This window comes from Sphaerodactylus townsendi, linkage group LG02 (assembly GCF_021028975.2).
Source record: "Sphaerodactylus townsendi isolate TG3544 linkage group LG02, MPM_Stown_v2.3, whole genome shotgun sequence".
Taxonomy (NCBI): Eukaryota; Metazoa; Chordata; class Lepidosauria; order Squamata; family Sphaerodactylidae; genus Sphaerodactylus; species Sphaerodactylus townsendi.
Genome location: NC_059426.1, coordinates 26557341 through 26579662, shown reverse-complemented (window position 1 = coordinate 26579662; position 22322 = coordinate 26557341). Strand labels below are relative to the sequence as shown.

The window sequence follows — 22322 nt, the reverse complement described above, 5'->3', positions numbered from 1 at the left end:
TTGCCCCTCATCTCAGTTGGCAGGTAACCAGGTTAAGAGATACCAGGACACCTTTAGAGGGAAGAAGGGAGACTGTTCCTCCCTGGGCCCCTCCCACAAGTCTAAGCAATGACTTGGTACGGGGATTTGGCAACTGGCTGGCTCAAGTTGGCGTGTTGTTTTTCTCAAGTCGGTGTGTCGTTCAATTCAATTCAACCTTTTATGGGACACGGGAGTTACAGATATATTGTGAGTCATTTAAAAACATTTAAATATTAACGTTTAAAATGTTTTCCAAGAACTTAGCCACAGCCAGGGTGGTCAGTGGGCGACAGTCACTTAACAAGAATCGAGTAGTCTGGAATTTAGAATGGGTAAGCCTTGGAAGCAACAAGGGGTGGATTAAAATCACACACAAGCTACTGTGAAGATGGCACTCCAAGAGGATATGGGATATAGTTTCAGGTAATCTGCATCCACAGCAGCATAGTCTTCATTGCTTGAGAATTCGAAGGTATCTCCCAGAGGTAACAGCTGCTGTCAAGGCGTGCTAACATGAATGCACGGTGTTGCTTGATAGATGTCAGAGATGTACGATATTTAGCTCTGGATCTGTACATTGGCTGTATTCCAAGGGAACGAGGGGAGCATACAGGTGTGTTGTTACTGTTGATGGTTGGACTTTACCAATAATAAAATGTGATACATGTTGGAATTCGAATCCCAGCCTGTGTGCGTTTCTTCTCCCTCCAAATTTGAGTGTCCTGAGAGAATCTCTATGCAGAAGTGAACTTTACATTCCAACACATCTCAGCTGTGATACCCATTGTGACTTTCCAATTTATTAAACTATTTTTGTGCTGCACTCACTGTCTAATCAGCCTTTATAACTCATAAGCAGGTAGATAAGCAACAGTAAGGTTTTTGCGTGTTTTTTTTAAAACCCAAACATTGTAGACTTAATGCTTGAGATGGATCAACCACAATCACCTGGAGGGAAAACTGCATTTTTTTCTATTAGTGCTGAAGGCAGATATTCTGGTCCAAACGTTTACAGTTCCTGTTCTTGAACATCCTCTGATTTCCATGGAATAACAGCCAACATCCTATTGACAGTTAACCCAGTGAGCTGAAATTGTACTCTGATTAAGTAGCAAGTCTTAAAAATATACTCTCTATTCTTCCCCTCCCCTCTCTCTTGCAGGGAAAGTTCCCTTTATTCATGTAGGAAATCAAGTAGTTTCTGAACTTGGTCCCATTGTTCAGTTTGTAAAAGCAAAGGTAAGGAGCCTATACTAAACTGCTTTGTTAGTTCAGTAAATATTAGCAGCTGTACTAATAAAGTTGTATTTGTGAGATTGTTTTGGTGGCTTAATAAATCAGAACTGTGATGGTGAGGTATCAGTGGTGGGATCCAAAAATTTTAGTAACAGGTTCCCATGGTGGTGAGATTCAAACTGTGGCATAGCGCCAATGGGGCTGGGTGGGGCACGATGGGGGCATGGCCGGGCATTACAGGGGCGGGGCATTCCTGGGTGGGGCTGTGGCAAGGACGCAGCCGCTGCGCCGGTCCTTGGGCGGGAAACGAATGCACGCAGGTGCAGACTGCCACGCACGCCGGTGTACCTCCTTCTAGACTGCTTCAAGTTCTGCGCGCTACTGCCGAGAGGAGGGGCGTAACTAAGGCAAAAATCACGTGGCAAAATCACCATTAGTAACCCCCTCTCGGCACACACAAATAATTAGTAACCTACTCTCGGGAACCTGTGAGAACCTGCTGGATCCCACCTCTGGGTAACATCATGTAGTCTGAATAAGCTTCTTCTAAAACTGCATATCTGATGTGGTTCCCATCGGCAATGGGGTGCCTGCTGACATCTGTCCTGGCACCCACCAAGTGCTTTTAGAAGTGGGTGGGGCCAAGAGAGACTTTTGCCTAGCAAGGCGTCTGACTTACTGGCCACTGGAGATCAAGTTGTCTGTGCAGATTTGTACAAGCTTGCTTGGTCAACAGCTGCCAGCACAACACAAGGATCTTCACTTTGGCTGAAGGTATCCTGCAGCGGGCATTTTTGTGGCTGGCTCCACCTTATCTGGTGGCCATTTTGTGCCAGCCCTGCTGGGCCCACCATGCCAAGTCTCAATTCCAAAGATTTCCACAAGCTCAAAAAGGTTGAAGACCCCTATTCTTAAGTCTCATAATGAAAATGTACTAAGAACTTTTTGGGGTTTTGTAAGGCATCCGCACCAGTACGGAGAAAGAGGCTTCCAGTCCCTCTGATAGTCTTTTAGAGAGAGACATTCCTAGAGTTTTTCTTCTCAAGTCTTGCCCACAAGAGTTCACCATCTTTTCATGCCCTTAACTCCTTTCTTACATATGAGGCTCATACGCCTCATGTTTTTGATCTTCAGGATAGGACCTCTTGTGAAAACCTGGTTCGTGGTGCAGTTTTATTCTGTTAAAATAGCAACTTAAAATGTTCTCTTTTTATTCTGTCTGAAGTCTGGAGGGACACAAATATATCATCCACAGATGCACTTGTAGCATTCCATAAGTTTCTGTTTCAGGAGTCCCTGCAGGAGTGCCTTCAATGAGTCTTTGTAACACACTGAAATTCAGAAGGGATTTTAGAAGTTCTGTAAAGACTCCTTCTAAAAGGGAAACTTTTGGAAAAATCAGGCGATGTCATGCTCTGAAGATTGCGCTCTCTGATTTTGTTCCTTCCCTTTAAGGCATTTCTTTAGATACATATTTTCCCCCCTAATTTGAACTTCCCAGACATATGGAACATGTACCTGTGATTCACAGTGCAATCTTAAAAACACAGATCTGGGAGTAAGGCCACCTGTGTAGACTTCAGCAAGATTCTGACTAGACCTGCTTATGATTGCACTGTTAATATAGTAACTTCTTTGCGCTGTTTTAGATGACACTAAAATATGTCTGAATAGTTTCCTGTGGTTGGAGATAAGTGTGCAATTGAAGGTATCGGCTATTTAACAGCTGTTAGACAGTTATTGGCGGTGACCCAGATGGCCCAGGTTAGCCTGATCTCATCAGAGCTCAGAAGCTAAGCAGGGGTGGTCCTCGCTAGTAGTTGGATGGGAGACCAACAAACGATACCAGGGCCTCTATGCAGAGGAAGACAATGACAAACCACCTCTGTTCTGTCTCTTGCCTGAAAACCCTACAAGTCAGCAGTGACTAGATGGCACAGGCAGACACATACAGGCAGTTACCGTATATACTTGCGCATAAGTTGAGTTTTTCAGCCCTTTATTTAGGCTGAAAAATGCCCCCCTCGACTTATAAGTGAGTCAGTGATCTTACTTTAATAAACGGAGCAGGCTTGAGAAGAGGCCTGCTGCCTGTCTTCCCTTCCAGGCTGAAACAGCCTGCTGGGAACTACATGTAGTTCCCACCAAGTCGTTTGAAGTCTGAAAGAGAACACAAGCAGGAGGCCTCTTCTCAAGCCTGCTCCGTTTGTTAAAGTAAGTGTCGGGGGCGCTGTGGGGGGGGGGGGGGGGGCGCCAAACAGAGAACCTCCTCGGCCCCAGGAAGAAGGCAGCTGCCTTCCCCCTGCTCTGTGCAGGAAACCCCCTCTGCCCCTGGAAAAGGCGGCTGCCTTCTCCCTGGGGCAGAGGGGGAATGGCGGTGGCGCCCTGCTCTGTGCAGGGAACCCCCTCTGCCCCAAGAAAAGGCGGCTGCCTTCTCCCTGGGGCAGAGGGGGAATGGCGGTGGCGCCCTGCTCTGTGCAGGGAACCCCCTCTGCCCCAGGAAAAGGCTGCCTCCCTGGGGCAGAGAATAGCGATAGCCCTGCTCTGTGCAGGGAACCCCCTCTGCCCCAGGAAAAGGCGGCTGCCTTCTCCCTGGGGCAGAGGGGGAATGGCGGTGGCGCCCTGCTCTGTGCAGGGAACCCCCTCTGCCCCAGGAAAAGGTGGCTGCCTTCTCCCTGGGGCAGAGGGGGAATGGCGGCGGCGCCCTGCTCTGTGCAGGGAACCACCTCTGTCCCAGGAAAAGGTGGCTGCCTTCTCCCTGGGGCAGAGGGGGAATGGCGGCGGCGCCCTGCTCTGTGCAGGGAACCCCCTCTGCCCCAGGAAAAGGTGGCTGCCTTCTCCCTGGGGCAGAGGGGGAAAGGCGGTGGCACCCTGCTCTGTGCAGGGAACCCCCTCTGCCCCAGGAAAAGGCGGCTGCCTTCTCCCTGGGGCAGAGGGGAAATGGCGGCGGCGCCCTGCTCTGTGCCGCTGGCTGCTGCATTTCCCACCCTCGACTTATACACGAGTCAATAAGTTTTCCCAGTTTTTTGTGGTAAAACTAGGTGCCTTGACTTATACTCAGGTCGACTTATACACGCGTATATACGGTATGTGGGGGTTTTTGGAACCTTTTGGCTAATTTTCTCAAATGACCTCTCTTGCAGAGGATTTTTATCTCATTTGTTTCAACAGGTGCTTGTCATTCTTTTTTAGTTGAGAGAGTTGAGATACTACTGAGAGAGAATTCTAAAATGGCTTAAAAGCAATAGTTTTTCAGCAAAAAATAGAATTGTTTCCTAAATAAGGAAGTGTGTACTAATAATAAATAATGTCAGCCGGTCCATCTTTCGCCCAAATACTGAGAATAAGTCATGACAGGGATCAAAAGAACCTTGCATGTGGAAATGCCCTTCCTCCATCTGGTCATCCCTATTGATCTCCCACTTTTGCTCATATTGTAATGTATCTGTTCCCCCCCCCCCCCCCCCCCGCAACTCCTTGGGCAGTTCAGGGGGCTGCAGTGGGGAAGGTGAGGCAGCCAAACCCCTGGTATTTGGGGGGAAATTCCCACATAGGATCCCTTTGAATACTACCTTCTTTCTAAAAGATGTCCAGACGTGGACTCCTGCTGTTTCGACAAACCTGTGAGATGCCCGTGTTGCTTGGCTTCTCCCCAAAGTTCATTTTGTTTGAATCTTAAAATTGCATGTTGTCAACATTCACGATGACTCTTGTTTCTTTCTTTAGCCTTGTAAATCAATGCCCGTGCATTCAATAGCATATTTTTATAAGATGTTTGCATTATCATCGCAATCCATAGTCGTTTGTTTACAAAGATGTCCTGGTTGTTTGCAAAGGCTATTCAGCTGAAAAGTACATCAACAGATCTATAGTCAGAGATGCCGTTTGCCAGCGCGTTCTTTTTTTGCTTTGCTGCCGAAACATTACCTTTCAGTAGTTCGTTTCCTCTGTAAAACTTAATTGTCTTCATGGGCTGCAAAACTGTTTATAATGTACACTTGGTTATGATGTATTGAGCCCCTCGGGTGATCCAAAGGCCTGGACTTTGGTGGGCTTTGAAAGGGACCCAAACTGATCATTTTTGCTATTCTTTCCTAATCCTGATTGTCGCCCCCCCCCCCCCCCCCCGCCTTAGGGCCATTCACTTAGTGACGGGTTGGATGAAGTCCAAAAAGCAGAGATGAAAGCCTACATGGAATTGGTCAATAATATGCTGTTGACAGCAGAGGTATGGCAAACACACTAGTACTTTGTCAGTCTTGTGAAATAAATGATATGGGGGGGATGGGGGCAGGAGACCGGAATGCTATTTTCTTTGTAATATTGCAAGCCAGTGTGCTTTTCTTTCTTCTAAAACATAAGGGAGGGAGTTTGTGATGAACAATGAGACTCAGAAAGAGAGATGCTTTCTAGTTTACAATTGCAGCCTCAGTTTCAGGTTTTTTTTGTGGAACGAGATGCCTGTTCCACAAGGCAACTGGCAAACCTGTCCTTTTCTGTGTTTCAGATATTATTGTTATTAATGACTTATTTGGTGGGGGGGGGGGGAGATGTTCTACTGGTAGGCACAGCTGCAAGGAATGAGCATGACACAAAGTTTTAGCATGTGGGTTTTTCTCCCCCCTTCTCCTAGCTGTATCTTCAGTGGTGTGATGATGCTACAGTCCAGGAGGTGAGTGATTCTGCAGCATTTATCTTAATTAAATTTTAATGAGAAAACACTTTTGCTCACAATTGGAAGTCCCTGCTCATAAATGAAACATAGAGGTTTATACCACTAATGATACTTTTTTTTTTGCTTTAATTTTGCTTGCATATACATTTTGGGGGGAGCTCACTGTCATTACTGGATGTACTGGTTTCACTGTGGATGTGTTTTAATATAATTTTAAATGCTTTTTTAAAAGCTGAAAGTTATGAATAATTGCCCGGCATAGCTTACGAAACAGTGCCACGACCATAAAAGCTATAGCAGCCCCAGTCATTTTGTAAAACGGCGCTTTATTCCCAAGCATAAAATAACACGAGCCATTTTTCTTTTGCTTAAATAAAGATTACTCATCCCCGATATGGCTCTCCTTATCCTTGGCCTCTGAATCATATATTGGCTTATCAGAAACAATGGGAGGTCCAGCGGAAGATGAAAGCTATTGGCTGGGGCAGCAAATCGTTCGATCAGGTTAGTCATTAATGTCTCAATCCGGAACATTTCGAATAATAATGATTTCATTTACGTACGCACGCACACATATGCACACACAATGTTCGTGTAAGTCCTGCTTTCTTTGAATTCGATCTTAGATCTCTGGAGAACAGCATGGGTGCACAGTTAAAGTCTCATGTCTGTCAGTCGTGTGGTGATTAGTTGTTTGCCTGGGTGTTCGATTTAGTCTTGTGAATCAAAACACCGGATTGCAGCCACGCTCATGTGAATGGAGCATGATTACAGAAGCAGGTGTCTGTCATAGCTCCTCGTGACCCTTCCCAAAAAGATTTACTGAGAGTTTGTTTGTTTGTTTTGTTTTATTAGATTTTATAGACTGCCCAACCCCTGGAGGGCTCGGGGCGGTGTACAATAGCAGACAGTGCACGATAAAATACAAATTATAAACGTCGAACATTAAAATCCCTCAAAAACACAATAGCAGCATTATCATAAAGGACCTTCCTGAACCATGGACCATGTGATGCAAGGAACTCCATAATAAGGGAAGAATCAATCAAGCCTTCTGCTGCCGCCCTCAATCGCATGGGTTTTTGCCCCATTCACTGTTTGCTCTGCTCGTGCAAATGCAAGGGAGGAGTCGATTTTGGCCAGTGGCACATTCTTGCTGCATTGCATAGGGCACACTGTTGAAGGTCTTTTGATGTTTAGCCGCTGCTTGCGGGGTGTGTGTGTGTGTGTGGGGGGGGGGGGCTGCCTGAGGAAGTGGAATGCAGGAAAGACCCACTTGCATAAACTCACTCAGTTCATGGGGGTTTGGATCCGCCCCAGTGATTCAATAGCAGAGATGTGCCTCCTTTGTGTTTTATTGATTCACACAAGTTTTACAGCAGGTGCCATCTTGTTTATCCCCAATTTTTGTTATCTTCTAATATTAGGATTTTTTTAAAAAAACTTTTGCCTAATTAATAGCACTAATTGACTTTTACAGCAAATAAGCTTTAACTTGTGAACAGTTCCTAAGAGAGAGAGTACCTCATGTTTACACACATACACACAAAAAATTTAGGACACAGTTTTGCAGATAGAGTAAAGTAGACCCAGGCAGTTACACGACAGTCTTTGCATCCTGACATAAGGCTGTAACCATAAGGTAGACTGTGTTATCCAGCACTCATAGGGAATGGGGGCTGCTGGTTAATCAAATGTGCTGGATACTCAAGCTTATTGCTTTACCCCTTCCCCTACCCTGATTAATATGCTGGCTGTTAGAAGTCAGAGAATGGCTGGAGGCATCGAGGTGGATGAGTTGAGAGCTGAGAATGAAATGTACACTTGTCTGAAGATTCAGGGGTATGATGTCTGAGGGGGAGGAGTTTGCTCTGTGGGCAGGGCCGGTTTACCAAGTGTTCTGGATAATCTTGTACGATATATTTGCACATTTTACATCACTCTTTTGTATTATTCTTGTACATATTTTAAGCAATTCTTATAAAAAGTGTTTTATATATATAAGCAGTGGCGTAGGAGGTTAAGAGCTCGTGTATCTAATCTGGAGGAACCGGGTTTGATTGTCTGCTCTGCTGCCTGAGCTGTGGAGGCTTATCTGGGGAATTCAGACTAGTGTTCTCCCACACACACCAGCGGGGTGACCTTGGGCTAGTCACAGCTTTTTGGAGCTCTCTCAGCCCCACCCACCTCACAGGGTGTTTGTTGTGAGTGGAGAAGGGCAAGGAAATTGTGAGCCCCTTTGAGTCTCCTACAGGAGAGAAAGGGGGGATATAAATCCAAACTCTTCTACTCCTCTTCTATATATATAGTGGAACCTTGGTTTTCGTTTTCAGCGGTTTCGGTTTTTGTCAATTCTTTCCGTGAAAATTTTGTCTCGGTTTTTGCCACTTGCTTCAGTTTTTGTCGGTGCGTGCATGCTAATTTTGCAATGAGAAATGACGACCCATGCATCTCCATTGCTTGCTAGTGGTTTCCTTGGATTTGTTGGTTTCGGTTTTCGCCTAGGTTTCCTGGACGGATTACCGACGAAAACCGAGGTTCCACTGTATGTGTGTGTTTGTGCGCGTGCATGTGCGTATGTACGTTTTTGCAGTGGTGTATATAAGCATTTGTGTTTTTACAAACTGATATTTCTTTGGTATTTGTAAATAAAACATTTGTGCAATAAGAAGGACCATAACTCAGAGTTATATTCATGGAGAAATACGTTTTTGAGTACTGGCAGCTGTTTTGCACCATTGTTTCAATATCCAGCAAAAAATTTCAATGCAAACATTCCAGTTTCTGCAGCTGTGTTGAACCCCTAAACCTTGTCCCCTGAGGCCAAGATCACATGTACCGCTTTAATTGCTTTGCAGCCTTTTTCCAGCAGTGGGCATTCACATGTGAAAAATAGACACTTTTAAATGCATTTCTCCTGGGATTCTGAACCAGCGAATGGTCATGCAAAAAACCCGATCAACATTCTCATGGCGGCCTTCCCGTACTTTCCAGCTCACATGTGGTTTTGGGTCTGTCATCTTATCCTTGAAGTCCCACCCAGAAAAAACCCCATGTTCTGTTCTTTTGGTATTCTTGCTCCTCAGGTGCTAGAAGATGTTGACCAGTGTTGTCAGGCCCTTTCCCAAAGGCTTGGAACTCAGCTGTATTTCTTCAATAAAAAGTAAGTTTATTTATATAGTTTTCACTGGGGAAAGGCCGGTCCTTGATTGCTGTGAATCAAGAGGAGTGGGGAACCCTACTTTTCCCCTAACATATGAGAAGAGCCTCTTCTACAGCCCCCTAACTCAGCCCTGTTACTTTGGGGGAGTGGGGCCTTATGCTTTCCTTGCATCACAGAGGGTATGGCTTGCTGCTTCTCTTACCCTCAGCTCTCTGACCAAATAGTGGCAGTGGTGACTTCAGGCAGCTTCAGGAAGCTTTGAAAGGGTGGATCCAGTGGGGTAGGTGCACAGAGTCTACTGTGACCAAAAGATGAAGTACCAAAGCAACCTTTAAACATGCAATATAAAGAGTTGCAGCTACATCAGTTTCCCAAAAGTTTGTCGCTTCTGGAATTTTATTTGTTTATTTGAATTATTCCAGGGCTCAGGACAGCTTAAAATAATTGACAGTGCAATTTTAAGCCCACTGATTGCACATGGGCCAAAAACAGCAGTGTGAAAACGGTGTGAAAACAGTACCCTGTTTCCCCGAATATAAGACATCCCCTGAAAATAAGACGTAGTAGAGACGTAGTAGAGGGGGCAGCAGTGGCGTAGTGGCTAAGAGCAGTGGCTAAGAGCAGGTGCACTCTGATCTGGAGGAACCGGGTTTGATTCCCAGCTCTGCCACTTGAGTTGTGGAGGCTTCTCTGGGGAATTCAGATTAGCCTGTACACTCCCACACACGCCAGCTGGGTGACCTTGGGCTAGTCACAGCTTTTTGGAGCTCTCTCAGCCCCACCTACCTCACAGGGTGTTTGTTGTGAGGGGGGAAGGGCAAGGAGATTGTAAGCCCCTTTGAGTCTCCTACAGGAGAGAAAGGGGGGATATAAATCCAAACTCTTCTTCTGCTTCTTCTGCTTCTTTTGCTGAAGTGTGAAATATAAGGCATCCCCCGAAAGTAAGACGAAACAAAGTATTTGTTTGGAAGCATGCCCGCCGAACAGAACACAGAAAAATAAGACATCCCCTGAAAATAAGACATAGCACATCTTTGGGAGCAAAAATTAATATAAGACACTGTTTTATTTTCGGGGAAACACGGTATAAACTCTTTTACACCATTTTCACGCCGTTTCCACACTGCTGTTTTTGGCCCATCAGCCTCTGACAGAGGTGGCTTTGCTTAGGATTGCATTGCTAGCTAAGCTCAGATATTTATTTATTTGTTATATTCGTATGCAAATAAACTTTTTCTGTAGAGAATTTTCCATGTGAGCTATCAGTTCTGCCAGTAGATATTTCCCAGTGGATCACAGCCAATATAAGAACGCACCACAGATGCTTCATATGAAATGAGGTTGGTTGGTTTGTGTGTTTTAGGGTATTTTGTTTCCCTTTCTAGGCCAACTGAGTTAGACGCTTTGGTGTTTGGACATCTGTTCACGATACTTACCACCCAACTGATCAGTGATGAGCTCTCTGAAAAAGTGAAGAGTTACAGTAACCTCATATCGTTTTGCAGAAGAATAGAACAGCACTACTTCGAGGGTCGCGCCGGAGATGCAACTTTCAAGCCGTTGTTGTTAAGCTGAATGGTTGTGTGGCAGTCAAAGTTTTGAAATGGGAGCTCTGATTTTATATTGTTTAACAAAGACTAGCCGTGAGTTTGAAACCTCTTGTTGCACCTCTTGTGTTTGAAACTGCCACCCGCACCCCCAAGGACCTGCCCGTGTTGGATTCAGCAAACACATTGGTATTTAAGACAAAATTTACTGGAGTTTTTCATTATAGTAGCCTGCATGCAATGTGAATCACTCTCAAGTGCCCTTGAAACAAAACTGTATTAAGATTTAACTACAATAAAATTTACAAGGACTGTATTGATATTGTCGTTTTTTATCATCCTAACCAAAGCAGGGCCACCTCTGCACGTAACAGTCAGTCCAAGATTTAAGATCAGTCCAGGGCACTGTCCTCTGGGGCAAACCTAGTAGGGAAACCCATGGGAGGTCTTTCTTGACATGTCCCACCCATCCATACAGCAGTAAGAGTGAAAATATCTCTCTTCCTTGGCTGTACTATTTCAATTAGATTAACCATGTTCTGTTTCTAACAAAATATGAATTTAGCTGGTAAACCCTAACACCTCTGTGGATTTACAGATAAAGCTACTGGAAAGCTCTAGGACTCAGTGATAGCTAGGTATTCATCAGTTTAGCTACCATAGAAGGTTTTGCAGTACTTTTCCATGCAACATCTAGTGAAGAATGTGGTACAAGATTCTTGGATTTACAGCTGCTGCGCCTGCATCCTGTAAGTAAAAATACCTGACGAGAGCACCTGGGTCAACTCCCATACCCTCTATTCATTTTGATTCTGTTCTGTTTAATAATACTCTGTGCTTTCAGCGAATGCAGGAAATGAAAACTGGTGCAAATGGAGCTAAGTTCATCTCAAAAGGAAGCAGCTGCAACGGCATATGATTGTATTCTACAAATATAACTGAGAAAAACACACAGTAGAAGCTGAAAGAGTTATTGGTAGGTTAAAGAGTACTAGGTTCAGGAGCTAATAATCCTATACATTTATAGCCAGGTTGTTAACATGATTTAGATTACAAATTAGATTTTTCTAGTGATTATAGATATAAATTTTCTAATATCTCCCTAGAACAATTGTGGCAACAAATAATCCTGTGAGGTTTGGAACGTCTCTTTCCCCACCCACCCCCCAACAGAAAACTTTGAAGTCCCCTGCCTTTATTTCAAATGAATGTGATTGACATCTTGAAAGACAAGACGTTCGTTGGGAAGGAAGGAAGGAAGGAAGGAAGGAAGGAAGGAAGGAAGGAAGGAGATGTCCTAATAAAAATGTCCTTCTGCTTCCCATCTGGTAGCCAGCCAATCATCATAAGAGGTCAGGAAGGAATTTTCCTATATGTCCAGGTGACTGGATATCTGGGATTTCTTTCTTATATAACATTTGTCTTAAGAATATTGATATGAGTCATGTAAAGATGTGAACTCTTCCTTTATATATGATAACCTATAGCTTATGTGTGGAATAAACGAGAGCTTCGCTAACAGAATACTTTGCAAAGTTTTCCTGTAAACAGTATTAATTACATGCCGGTTTTAGTTGATGGCCTTCCTGTCTGATAATGGCAAAATTTAAGGAGGTAAACTAAGAGGACTTTCAGGTCAAGACCAAAGAGGGCTGCATGTCTCTCCCACGTGGAGAGAAACCTCACTAACTCCCAAGGGTTTTGCCTAAACCAGTGAAAACCTCCCCAGATTAAAGGGGAGAGTCTGGTGTTGTGAACTTTGCTTCTGGATTTGTGACTGGAGGTAGAAGACGCCTTCAAGACACAGAGAGGGAGCCGATGAGAGAACAAAGTGCCATTTTGGTGCAGTGAGGGCTTGGAAACCCTTGTAGTCCCAACTTTCCAGAGAAGAAAGAAAGAATGTAGAAAGGAATGGAATTTTTAGGATGCCATGGGTTTTCCGGGTTTTATCGCTGTGTTACAGTAGCATTTCTCCTGACTTTTCGCCTGCATCTGTGGCTGGCATCTTCAGAGGATCTGACGGTAGTAAAGCAAGTGGAGTATATACATCGCATGTGAGCTCCCAAAGGCATCTGGTGGGCCACTGAGAGTAGCAGAGTGCTAGACTAGATGGACTCTGCAGCAGGCTCTTTCTTATGTTCTTATATCCAGGGTGGGAGAAAGAACCATTTGCATTGGTTAAAAGTGTTAAAAGTACAAGTCTTACGAATAAAAGAAAATAGTGATGAAAAAAATTAGCTAAGGTATTGAGATACCATAGAAAAGAAGGATAAGGAAATTAAATTGAAGCCCAGAGATCAAATTACAGTTCAAGGGAAAATATGTCATTGGGTTACTTATTTTCAATTAACAGTACTTCAAAGAAGAGAACAAAAAATGCGGTTTCAGAGATGATTTTGAAACATTAAAGATTATGTAAGATGATGTGAAGTTTAGGGAAAATATATAAGCAATTGTTAACATTTAAAACACAAGAAGAAGTTAAGGAAGTCATGATCAAATGGGCTCAAAACATTGGAAGAAATGTTAAATTACACAAATGGATTAAACTATGGGAAAATATTAACAAATTTACAGTAAGTATGAGCCTTAAAGAGAATTTTTACAAATGTTTTCATAGATGGTACCTCGCTCCTAAGTTAAATAATAAATGTTCACCAGTTTTGAAGTGTGAAGTGAAAGAAGGAACTTTCTTCCACCCATAGTGGCAATGTAGGAAAGTGTGAAATTATTGGAGATTGATTCACAAAGAAATGCAAAAAATAATGAAGGTAACATTTGAAATGACTCCTGAATCCTACTTATTAAGTATAAGTAATTTCAAAAGGGCAAAACAACATCATGTTCTATGTCTCTACTTGGTGACTACAGCCAAGATTGTTCTGGCAAAAAATGGGAAAATACAAACAATCCCACCACAGAAGAATGGATAGAAAAAGTCTGGACTCTTGTGTTGTCGAAGGCTTTCACGGCCGGAATCACTGAGGTGCTGTGTGATTTCCGGGCTGTACGGCCGTGTTCTAACAGCATTCTCTCCTGATGTTTCGCCTGCATCTGAGGCTGGCATCTTCAGAGGATCTGATAGTAGGAAAGGAAAGCAAGTGGAGTATATATACCTGTGAGTATATATTCTGTTCAGATGCCGTCACCTATTGACCTTGCCATCTTCATTGTTACTCACAGGTATATATACTCCACTTGCTTTCCGTTCCTACTATCAGATCCTCTGAAGATGCCAGCCACAGATGCAGGCGAAACGTCAGGAGAGAATGCTGCTAGAACACGGCCATACAGCCCGGAAACCACACAGCACCCCAGTCTGGACTCTTGTTGAACTAGACAAGCTGACTTTCTTACTGAGAGAAGACTGCCTGGAAAAATTTAACATGACTTGGTCCCCTTTCATGAATTCTATATCAAAACAATTTAAGGTAAGCTTAACAGGGGTAGGGTCAGAAAACTTGGAGCAAATGTCTCAATATTAGGATTATATAAATGAATAATCTAAATATGTAAATTGAGTGTTAAAGTCTTGATTTAAGAAAACTGTCGTAATGAATACAACAGAATGGTTTACAATGTGGGGCAATATACCAAGTTCAGACTCTTGCTTACGAGAGTAGAGATGGAAGTTAATGATTATGTCTTGTTTGTCTTTTTATCTACAGGAAATATTTTTAATTTGTTTCTAATCTGTGTTTGTTGTGATGGAATGATATTGGCACAGATTCGATATTTTTTTGTTATTGACGTTTATAATAAAGATTTTCTAAAACTCAAAAAAAAGTAAACTAAAAAGCTGGGCCAGAAAATCATATTCATAATAAGTTATTTAGCATTTCATCTCTCTTTTCCCACCCCCAGTCTTTGCCTATCCCATTTCATAAACCCATCTTCCACGGCTTGTATTTATTTTAATTATTTTCCACCAAATTGGTGCTCAAGACAGTAATACCCCCCTGTAATCACATAATGTATAAAATTTGTAAAACTACAGTTCATAAATCCAGGATCAAAGGCAGAGACCATAAAGGCTTATAAGCACAGGCAGATAACAGATTGTAGATCTTTTGGATCAAAAAGTGGGGTTTAAACCCTTTCTAGAAGGCTTGGTGCAACTTTCTGCTCTATGACCTGGAAATGTAAGCTATGCAATCAATTTGGTGTAGTCATCGTAGGTCTGTGATCTGGGAGAGCCAGTTTTAAATCCCTACTCTAAAATGGTGACCTTGGACCATGATACATTTGGTGAACTTGGGCCATGATACTTTCAGTCTAATAGACCTCACATCGTTGTTGTGAGAATGAAATGGCAAACAATGACGCAAGCTGCTGGGGTTCCCACTGGAAAGAGGGGTAGGGTATAAATGAAGCCAATGAATACATTTTATGAGTGTTTTCTGGAAGTTTCTGAGTCTGGAGCTCCATGGGAAAAGAATGTTCAGGGGAAAGGTGGGCTACTGTGCACGCTGCTTGGCGGGTTCTTTGCCAGGTCACTTTAGCGTGGTCTTTTGGTGACAATGGTTTTATAGTAGCAGTAATCAAATGTGGCGGACTCATTAGTGACTTCCTGGATTCTAATTTGCAGCAGAAAACGATGGCAGAGTTTCTTCAGCAACGCCCAGTCACCTGTTTAACTTCTCCGTAAAATCTGACGTTCTTCATTAATTCAACCGAAGAGCGTATTTCAGATTACACATCTCAGTTACCTAGATGTGATACAGCAAGAAAGACTGATCTATTGAAAGCAAAAAAGCCCGCACAAATCTATCTGAGTCACTCAGACTGCACTTAAGGGGATGGAGAAGAGGGGATTTATGTTGCAAACTCAATAAAGTAAGACGAGCTGCAAGACTTTGTAGAGAAAATGATTTCCCTTTTTCTTTTCTGCCGCCTTCACCCGCTCTCCATTGCTGTGACTGAGTTGCTGGAACACTGTTTAAATTAGGTTAAGAATTGGGGATTCAAATGGTAGGGTGAAGTGCTTATTTCTTTATCAGGGTTTTAATGGAGAGGTACCGGGACTGGCATTTGAAGGCTGAATATTACTTTAGAAGGTCTTGTGTGTGTACTTTGTTTAAAAGGCACCAGACTTCTGTGACTACAGTATAATGGGTGTGTAAGCTTTGTTCTGGAATATCAAATGTAGACATGAAATGCCACCAGTAACTAGGTCTGTAACCTTTTAATCTGTGCAACTGATTGATTAAACTGGACTGGAGTAATTGTACTGGAGTAGACTGGAGTAATTGTACAGGATTGCACTGTAAAGCTGCAGTTGAGGAAGCGTTGCTGAACCTCTTGTTTGAAGATGGAGGTTCTTTCTGCACTGCTCTCTTGCAGTCTTTAATACCCTTCTCCCCACCCACTCCTCTATCTACCGCTGCTTTTCCTTGTGCTGTGGAATAATGCAGAAGAGAACTTCAGAGATGGGAGAGAGGTTGTGGCTCAGGGTAGAGCATCTGCTGTGCTTGCCAAAGGCGCCAGGTTCAGTCCTCAACAGATCCAGTTAAAAAGTAGTTGGTAATGTGAAAAGCCCTTGCCCGGTCAGAATAAACAGTATTGACCCTATTAGATCAGTGGCAGCTCATGGGCCAGCAATTTGCTTTCCCAACGGACTGGCATGACCTTGAAAAATGAATCCACATGGCAAACTTCTTCTGGAGCGTGTCTGTTCCTGCTTATCTCGGCTGCTTCAATTCTGGGCAGTTAGAAAGGAAACAAAGCTTGCAGGAGGATTGAATTCCAATGCAAGAAAGGTTTTGCTTTTGAAACAGTGTCAAGTCACTGGGAAAGGATAGTCATGGGCATAGATGCTGACTGAAAGTCTTTATTCCACCAGTTAGCAAAACTGAGAGAGGCAGAGACAGTAGGGGAAAGTCAATGTGCAAATTAATCTGTCTACCCTCCCAGCTGCTTTTTTTCCCGGCAGAGAAAAAGATTCAAGACCCCAAAACATTAGCATTTTTTAATCCCATACATTACATGCGTAAGATGTGTGTGCCCTTCCTAAGCCTGCTTGTTTATAATTTACTGATGATATTTAGTAGGCTGATCGACCAATAATTAGATAGATGCTTTCTGCTTCCCTTTTTGAAGAATGGGACCACAATGGCCAATCCTTTCAGAGATGATAAACAAAGATGATAGAAAGGGGTCCACCATTCAATATTACCTTTCCAGAATTCAGGAGAGATACTGTCAGAGCCAGTTGCAATTTCAATGATATTGTGAACCAGTTGCTATTTGTTACCTGCTGTAGAAGAAATTGTAATTTTTGTAATTTTTGCACAGGTGGAGCAGCAGGCCTAATGGGCCATATTATGTAGAGCGTGTGTGTGTGTGTGTGTGTGTATCAAAGCAGATTTCTCTGGTAAACTAAGAAAGTCAGAAAGAAGGGTATCTGTCTGTTCTTACAACAGAAGCTGAAGGTAGACATGAAAGGTTTGACCAGAGGTGTAGCTGGGCCAGAGTGCGCCCGCTATGCACTCTGGCTTTTTCGGGCCCCGCCCTCCCTTTAGAAAACCGAGCAGGCTGGAGAACAGGCCTTCCTGTTCTGGTGGGAACTACATTTCCCAGGGTCTCCTGGGAAATGTAGTCCCACCAGAAACAGGAAGGCCTGTTCTGCAGCCAACAATTTCCAAAAGTAAGTGTGGGGAGGGAGTGCAGCAGGGGAGCCCACTTTGGTGGAATCAGCCCCCTGCGGTTACCCACTTCTCACATTCTTTTAGAAAACTGAACGGAGGGCTGCGGAGAGCAGGCCTTCCCTGTTCTGGTGGTAAAGACTACATTTCCCAGGAGCACCCTGGGAAATGTGTGGTTTCCACCAGAATTGAAGATTTCTTCACCAGCCACTGCCATTTTCTAAAGTAAGTGAAGGGCGCCATGCGAGGAGAACAGGGGGAAAAGGGGAGGGGGCCAAAGTGAGGTTTTTTGCGCCCCCGCGTGACCTAAATTCCCGCGCGCACCGGCAAGTGCGTGCCGCACTTACCCCATCCCCTGGGAGCTTCGCCACTGGGTTTGACAAATTTTTCGGATATGGTCCTGAAAACTTGCTAAGGAATAACTGTATTTCAGGAGGACTACACCAGAATAAGATTGGAATCAAGACGAAAGTATTCAATGCCATACAACTTGAAGGAAAGGCTGAAGAATACTTGAGTTTGCAAACTGGTGTCACATAATATGACCCCTCCCCCTATCTGCATGACTAGAATTGCATTCACATTTCTTTCCTTAATGTATTCCTCATTCATGCTTGCAAGTCATTTGAAAAGCCCTGTGTAATGTAGTTCAGTTGAGATGACACAGTTTCTGGCTTCCCTTTGCTTTCATCTTTATGCACACTTTAGCTTGTGATACTATGGTAGCTGTGCCATACTATCCTGCAAAAGTGATGTGTTAAAGTTGATGCTATGCCTGAGAGAAAATATTTTGCCTAACAGCTTGGAAAGAAAAAAAGGTGTTTCTTTGAAGCCTTTATGTCCCTTTAATGTGGATGGATATTCAAAACAACCAATATTCCTCTCACAATTAATTTTGGAAATTACATTGGCCCTATGTCTGTTGAGTCATGAGTGCCATACATTCTGCAGATGTTTGTTCCAGCGGTTTTGGGCTCCATGACAGGGGTAGTACAAATGTGAGGCAGACCCGGACTAGATGCAGAAGCCAAAAGTAAATCCAGGCAGGGAAGGCATCTATGGAACGATTCTCTGGGAGGCGACATTTCCCAAGGAGAATTAAAGGACTGTGGGAGGCAGGCACAGCGTGCAACATTTATTTCTCCGTACATGTGCTTTGGCTTCATCAGAGGCGCTTGCCCAGGCATGGTGCGGCCAGCTACTACAGATTGCCAGCAGTGGTGCTGTTTTGCAAATCACACCCTGGAGGAGCTGACCCCCATGCAGAGGCATAGCTAGGGGAAATGGAGCCTGGTACAAATGGGAATTTTGCCACCCCATGTTCAGTTTCCTAGGCTTGTTTTGCATTTTTAGTGTTTTTTTCAGTTTTATTGCCTGCAGGGGCATAGTTTTAGAGCTAACTTAGCACATCACAATTTCAGAATTATCTTTGGAGACTCTCCTGATGATAATTCCTTCAAGGTTTAATTGAAGTTTGGCTAAAGGGTCCAAAGTTATGGACCCTCAAAAGGGTAGCCCCATCTACTAGTGTAGCTCCCATTGGAAAGAGCAATGGAGATAGGGACATCTCCTTTAAACCATAACTTGGGAGGTCCACCCCCCCAAATCAACAATCGAACCACCTTCTCCCAGCTGCTTCGAGACTCTTGGAGTCTTGAAGTAATCCCTGTTAGGGGAAGGAAAAGGTAGAGAGGAATGGTTCGGAAGAAGGGAACACAGGTTGGTGGAAAAGTTCAGACACTTTTCACCCTCTCCCGCTTCATAAGAATTTGGAACTGCTTACATGCTTGCTAGCATGAGACCATTTCTGCAGGACATCTGCGCTGGCCCTGGGAGAATACACCTGAAGGAACACACTTATGCCGAATTCAAGGAATTCCTGGGTAGCAAATCACATCATGATTAATAGTTAATTAAGGGGGCTCTGAGCAACTGTCTTGAATAAATGGATGATGACTAAAAGCAACCAATGGGCCTCTAAGTATGTTAATAATAATTAAGCACGAGCGCATTACTGTTGCTAAAGAACTTTATAAAGAGCATTGTCATTAAGTAAGTCTGCTTAGAACCCCAGTGACTGGCGGCCTTTGCAGCAGACACATTTTGTTGCCCTTACATTATTTATCAGCTTTTTGCAGTGCACATGTACATCGACCAAGCTGATGGTTCCCGATATGCCCTGCTCATCAGAAACGTTTCACGAATGCAGTAAACCACTGACAAATAAGGCTGCCAACAGGCCTGGAGAAAAGATTTAAGGTGAGGAAGGAGCAGGTGAATCTTTTCATGGCATGGAGATCAATAATATCCCCAGGTAAACAATATCCCTTTAAGCCTCTACTAAAGGAACAGGATTATTATTATTTTTTGCTCCAGGCAGTTGGCAACACAACTTACAACTGAAGATTGTAGCTGTTCAGGGCTATCAGTCTCTAAATGTTCTCCCTGGTCTTCCTGGTTTCCCAGTTTTCTGTGTTTTTTCGTATGTGCTGCTATGTTATAAATATGCATATAAATGGACACAAACAATTCTTCAGTAAGATCCTGTAACAAAAAAAAAACAGTTTAAACTTGGTTGCACAGAGCAAGAACAAAATTTCCTTCTAGCTAAAAGCAAAGTATATAACTTTAAAGTGTGTCATGACAAATGATTTTATTTTCTGTCAAAAAGTCCTCTAGAAATGTGCTTTAGAAGCTCTGTATTTATTCATGAGCAAATTTTCGTAGGGTTGGGGGTGGTGCAGAGACCCATCAGAACACTGTCCTGTGATATCTCCAGACATGTCACAAGATGTTCTATGATTTCCTCCAAGGTCAGTGACATCGCTTCTGGTTATGTGGCTGGAAATGACATCAGGATATTGCAAGATTCCGTTCCAGCCCCCTGTATTTCTCCAACTGAATTAGCTTGAGGGCAGGCTCTGGGGAGCACTAGTGGGAGTTTCCCTGCCCCAGGGGGCATGTCCCAACCCTAAGTTATTACCAAACTTCAGACACAGAAATGATCTTTTATGGCACAAACTGCAATTAATGGACATAGAGCCCTGTCTACTTATACTCATTCGTAGATTGTATTCCAACACAAGCTGCAGGGGTTGCTGCAACCTCGCGATGGGCGTTTAGCATCTGATATCCCTCCAACAGAAGCATTTAAACAAGGGTGTGAGTATTGGCCCCTTCTTCTGTTTAATTTGTTCATCACAGTGACCTGATACATATCTTTTTTTGAAAATAGAAGGCCAGCCAAATCCTCCTTGAACATAGAGAAGATCCAAGCATTTTTTGCCAGATGATGCGAGTTTTTGCTTTGTAGGACAAAAATTGGTCCTCGAATTCCGCAGTCTCCAGGCATTTTCTGGATTATTGTAAAATGCAAAATTATGCAGACCAAGCTATACTCAAATCCAAAGGCCCCTTCTGCAGCGCCAAAATGTCGTTTTCAAAACTGACTTTCTACAACTGTTTTACAGAATTAGATTTTGCTATTCTGCACAGCTTCAAAGAGCACTGAAAGCAGTTTGAAAGTTCATTATTCTGCATGTGTGGAATGAGCCCAAGATTATGGTGGTCGCATGGAAATGCCGGCTAATTCTCTTCATATGGAAAATCAGGTGGGAACACATTAGAACAAGTGCCATCTTTCCGCTACCTGAGGGTGATGTTTCATTTTAATCTGAAATGGTCGCTTTCAACTTCAGCCAGTACATTGTACTCACCCTTGAAAATGCAATGCACCCGCGATTAAGCGGCTTCTTTTCACCAAAGGGGAGGTCGTACATATCTTCTGCAGTTAAAATCGTAAAATCCAAATTAATTCCAAAAGATGCTATATGGAGCCCCAATATGGGTAGAATTGGCCCGGATTAAAGGAGCCAGAAAGAATTCAGTCCAAGTTTTTTCACGCGGCTTAACATGGACTACCCAACTGTGTTGCAACTGTGAGCCTATCCGCACCGAAATCGGTTTAAATCTTATGACTACAAAGAGTCTGGCTATCAGCCTGAAATTTTGGGTGCACCTCCATCCCACAATGCAAAGTCCAGGCAGATTAGCGTGTCACATGCTCGCTTCAGTTCATACCGTACCCAAATGGAACCAACAAATTACAAGAATTATATCACAAACCTTAGGTTTCTCTGTGGAATTTTTTGCCAACTCAGATGAGATCAGTAACTTCGCGACCCTAAAACAAAGAGTACTTGATCTGGAAAGACAAAACTTCTTTATCTGAAACTAGCAGGGCTTGCTCATAGTTGAACTATGGACTAACTTCCATGATGGATCCCTTCCGGCCTTCTTCAAAATCTCTCATCCCATTACTGGTTCTTTACATGCAAAATCATCTAAATGTCCTCCTCCATGGAACCACAAAGCAGTTTGCAGGTCCGTTACAAGCAAGAACTTGTCAATGTTAAGGGCCAACCAAGTGGAAACAATAACCATATGCTCCTGTATTGTTCATACACACAGAACTCAGGAGTCTCTACATGAACCTCATATTAACCGTGTCTTTACATACAGCCAAGACAAGCTATGTCTGCTTTTGAATGACTGCTGCACTAAAAGGACTGCAGGCGTAGCAAGAGTTTTTGTAGCACAACTTTATCCAACAACTGCACACTCCTGTTGACCATATTAACCTTGTATTATTGTTATTGTTGAATTCGGTTGTTTACATTTTTTTTATCCTATGCCTATTAAAGGGGCTTGAATGAATGAATGAATGAATGAATGAATGAATAAAACCAGACACAATGCAGAATATTGTCCCTAACTTTTTTCCAGCCCTAAGGATACAGGTACGTATTAGAGTCACATGACAGGAAGAGGAGGGACTACAGTTATAGGGGCTGTTTGCCACAAATTTGTGTTGAACATTGGAGGGCTGATTGGGGGTGGGGGAGCGGCAGACCAGGTCAGAGGAAGAGAGAGAAGGCAAGGAGGAACCTTGTGGGAGGGGGATGCATGTCTCCAAACTTGCCTTTGCTGAAAAGGGACTCCTCATCATTCCTGCGCGATCTTGTCACAATATCTTC

General features: G+C 43.4%; 1 protein-coding gene across 1 annotated transcript in view; it reads left to right on the top strand.

Annotated features, from left to right (window-relative positions):
• MTX2 (metaxin 2) overlaps positions 1-10958 on the top strand; it is a 54297-nt gene extending 43339 nt beyond the window's left edge. The window contains exons 5-10 of the mRNA XM_048486653.1: positions 1184-1260; positions 5393-5485; positions 5891-5929; positions 6311-6436; positions 9019-9095; positions 10481-10958. Coding sequence (XP_048342610.1) covers positions 1184-1260; positions 5393-5485; positions 5891-5929; positions 6311-6436; positions 9019-9095; positions 10481-10670 — 602 coding nt within the window. The 3' untranslated portion in view covers positions 10671-10958. The remainder of the gene's footprint in view (positions 1-1183; positions 1261-5392; positions 5486-5890; positions 5930-6310; positions 6437-9018; positions 9096-10480) is intronic.
• The last annotated feature ends 11364 nt before the right edge of the window (positions 10959-22322 follow it).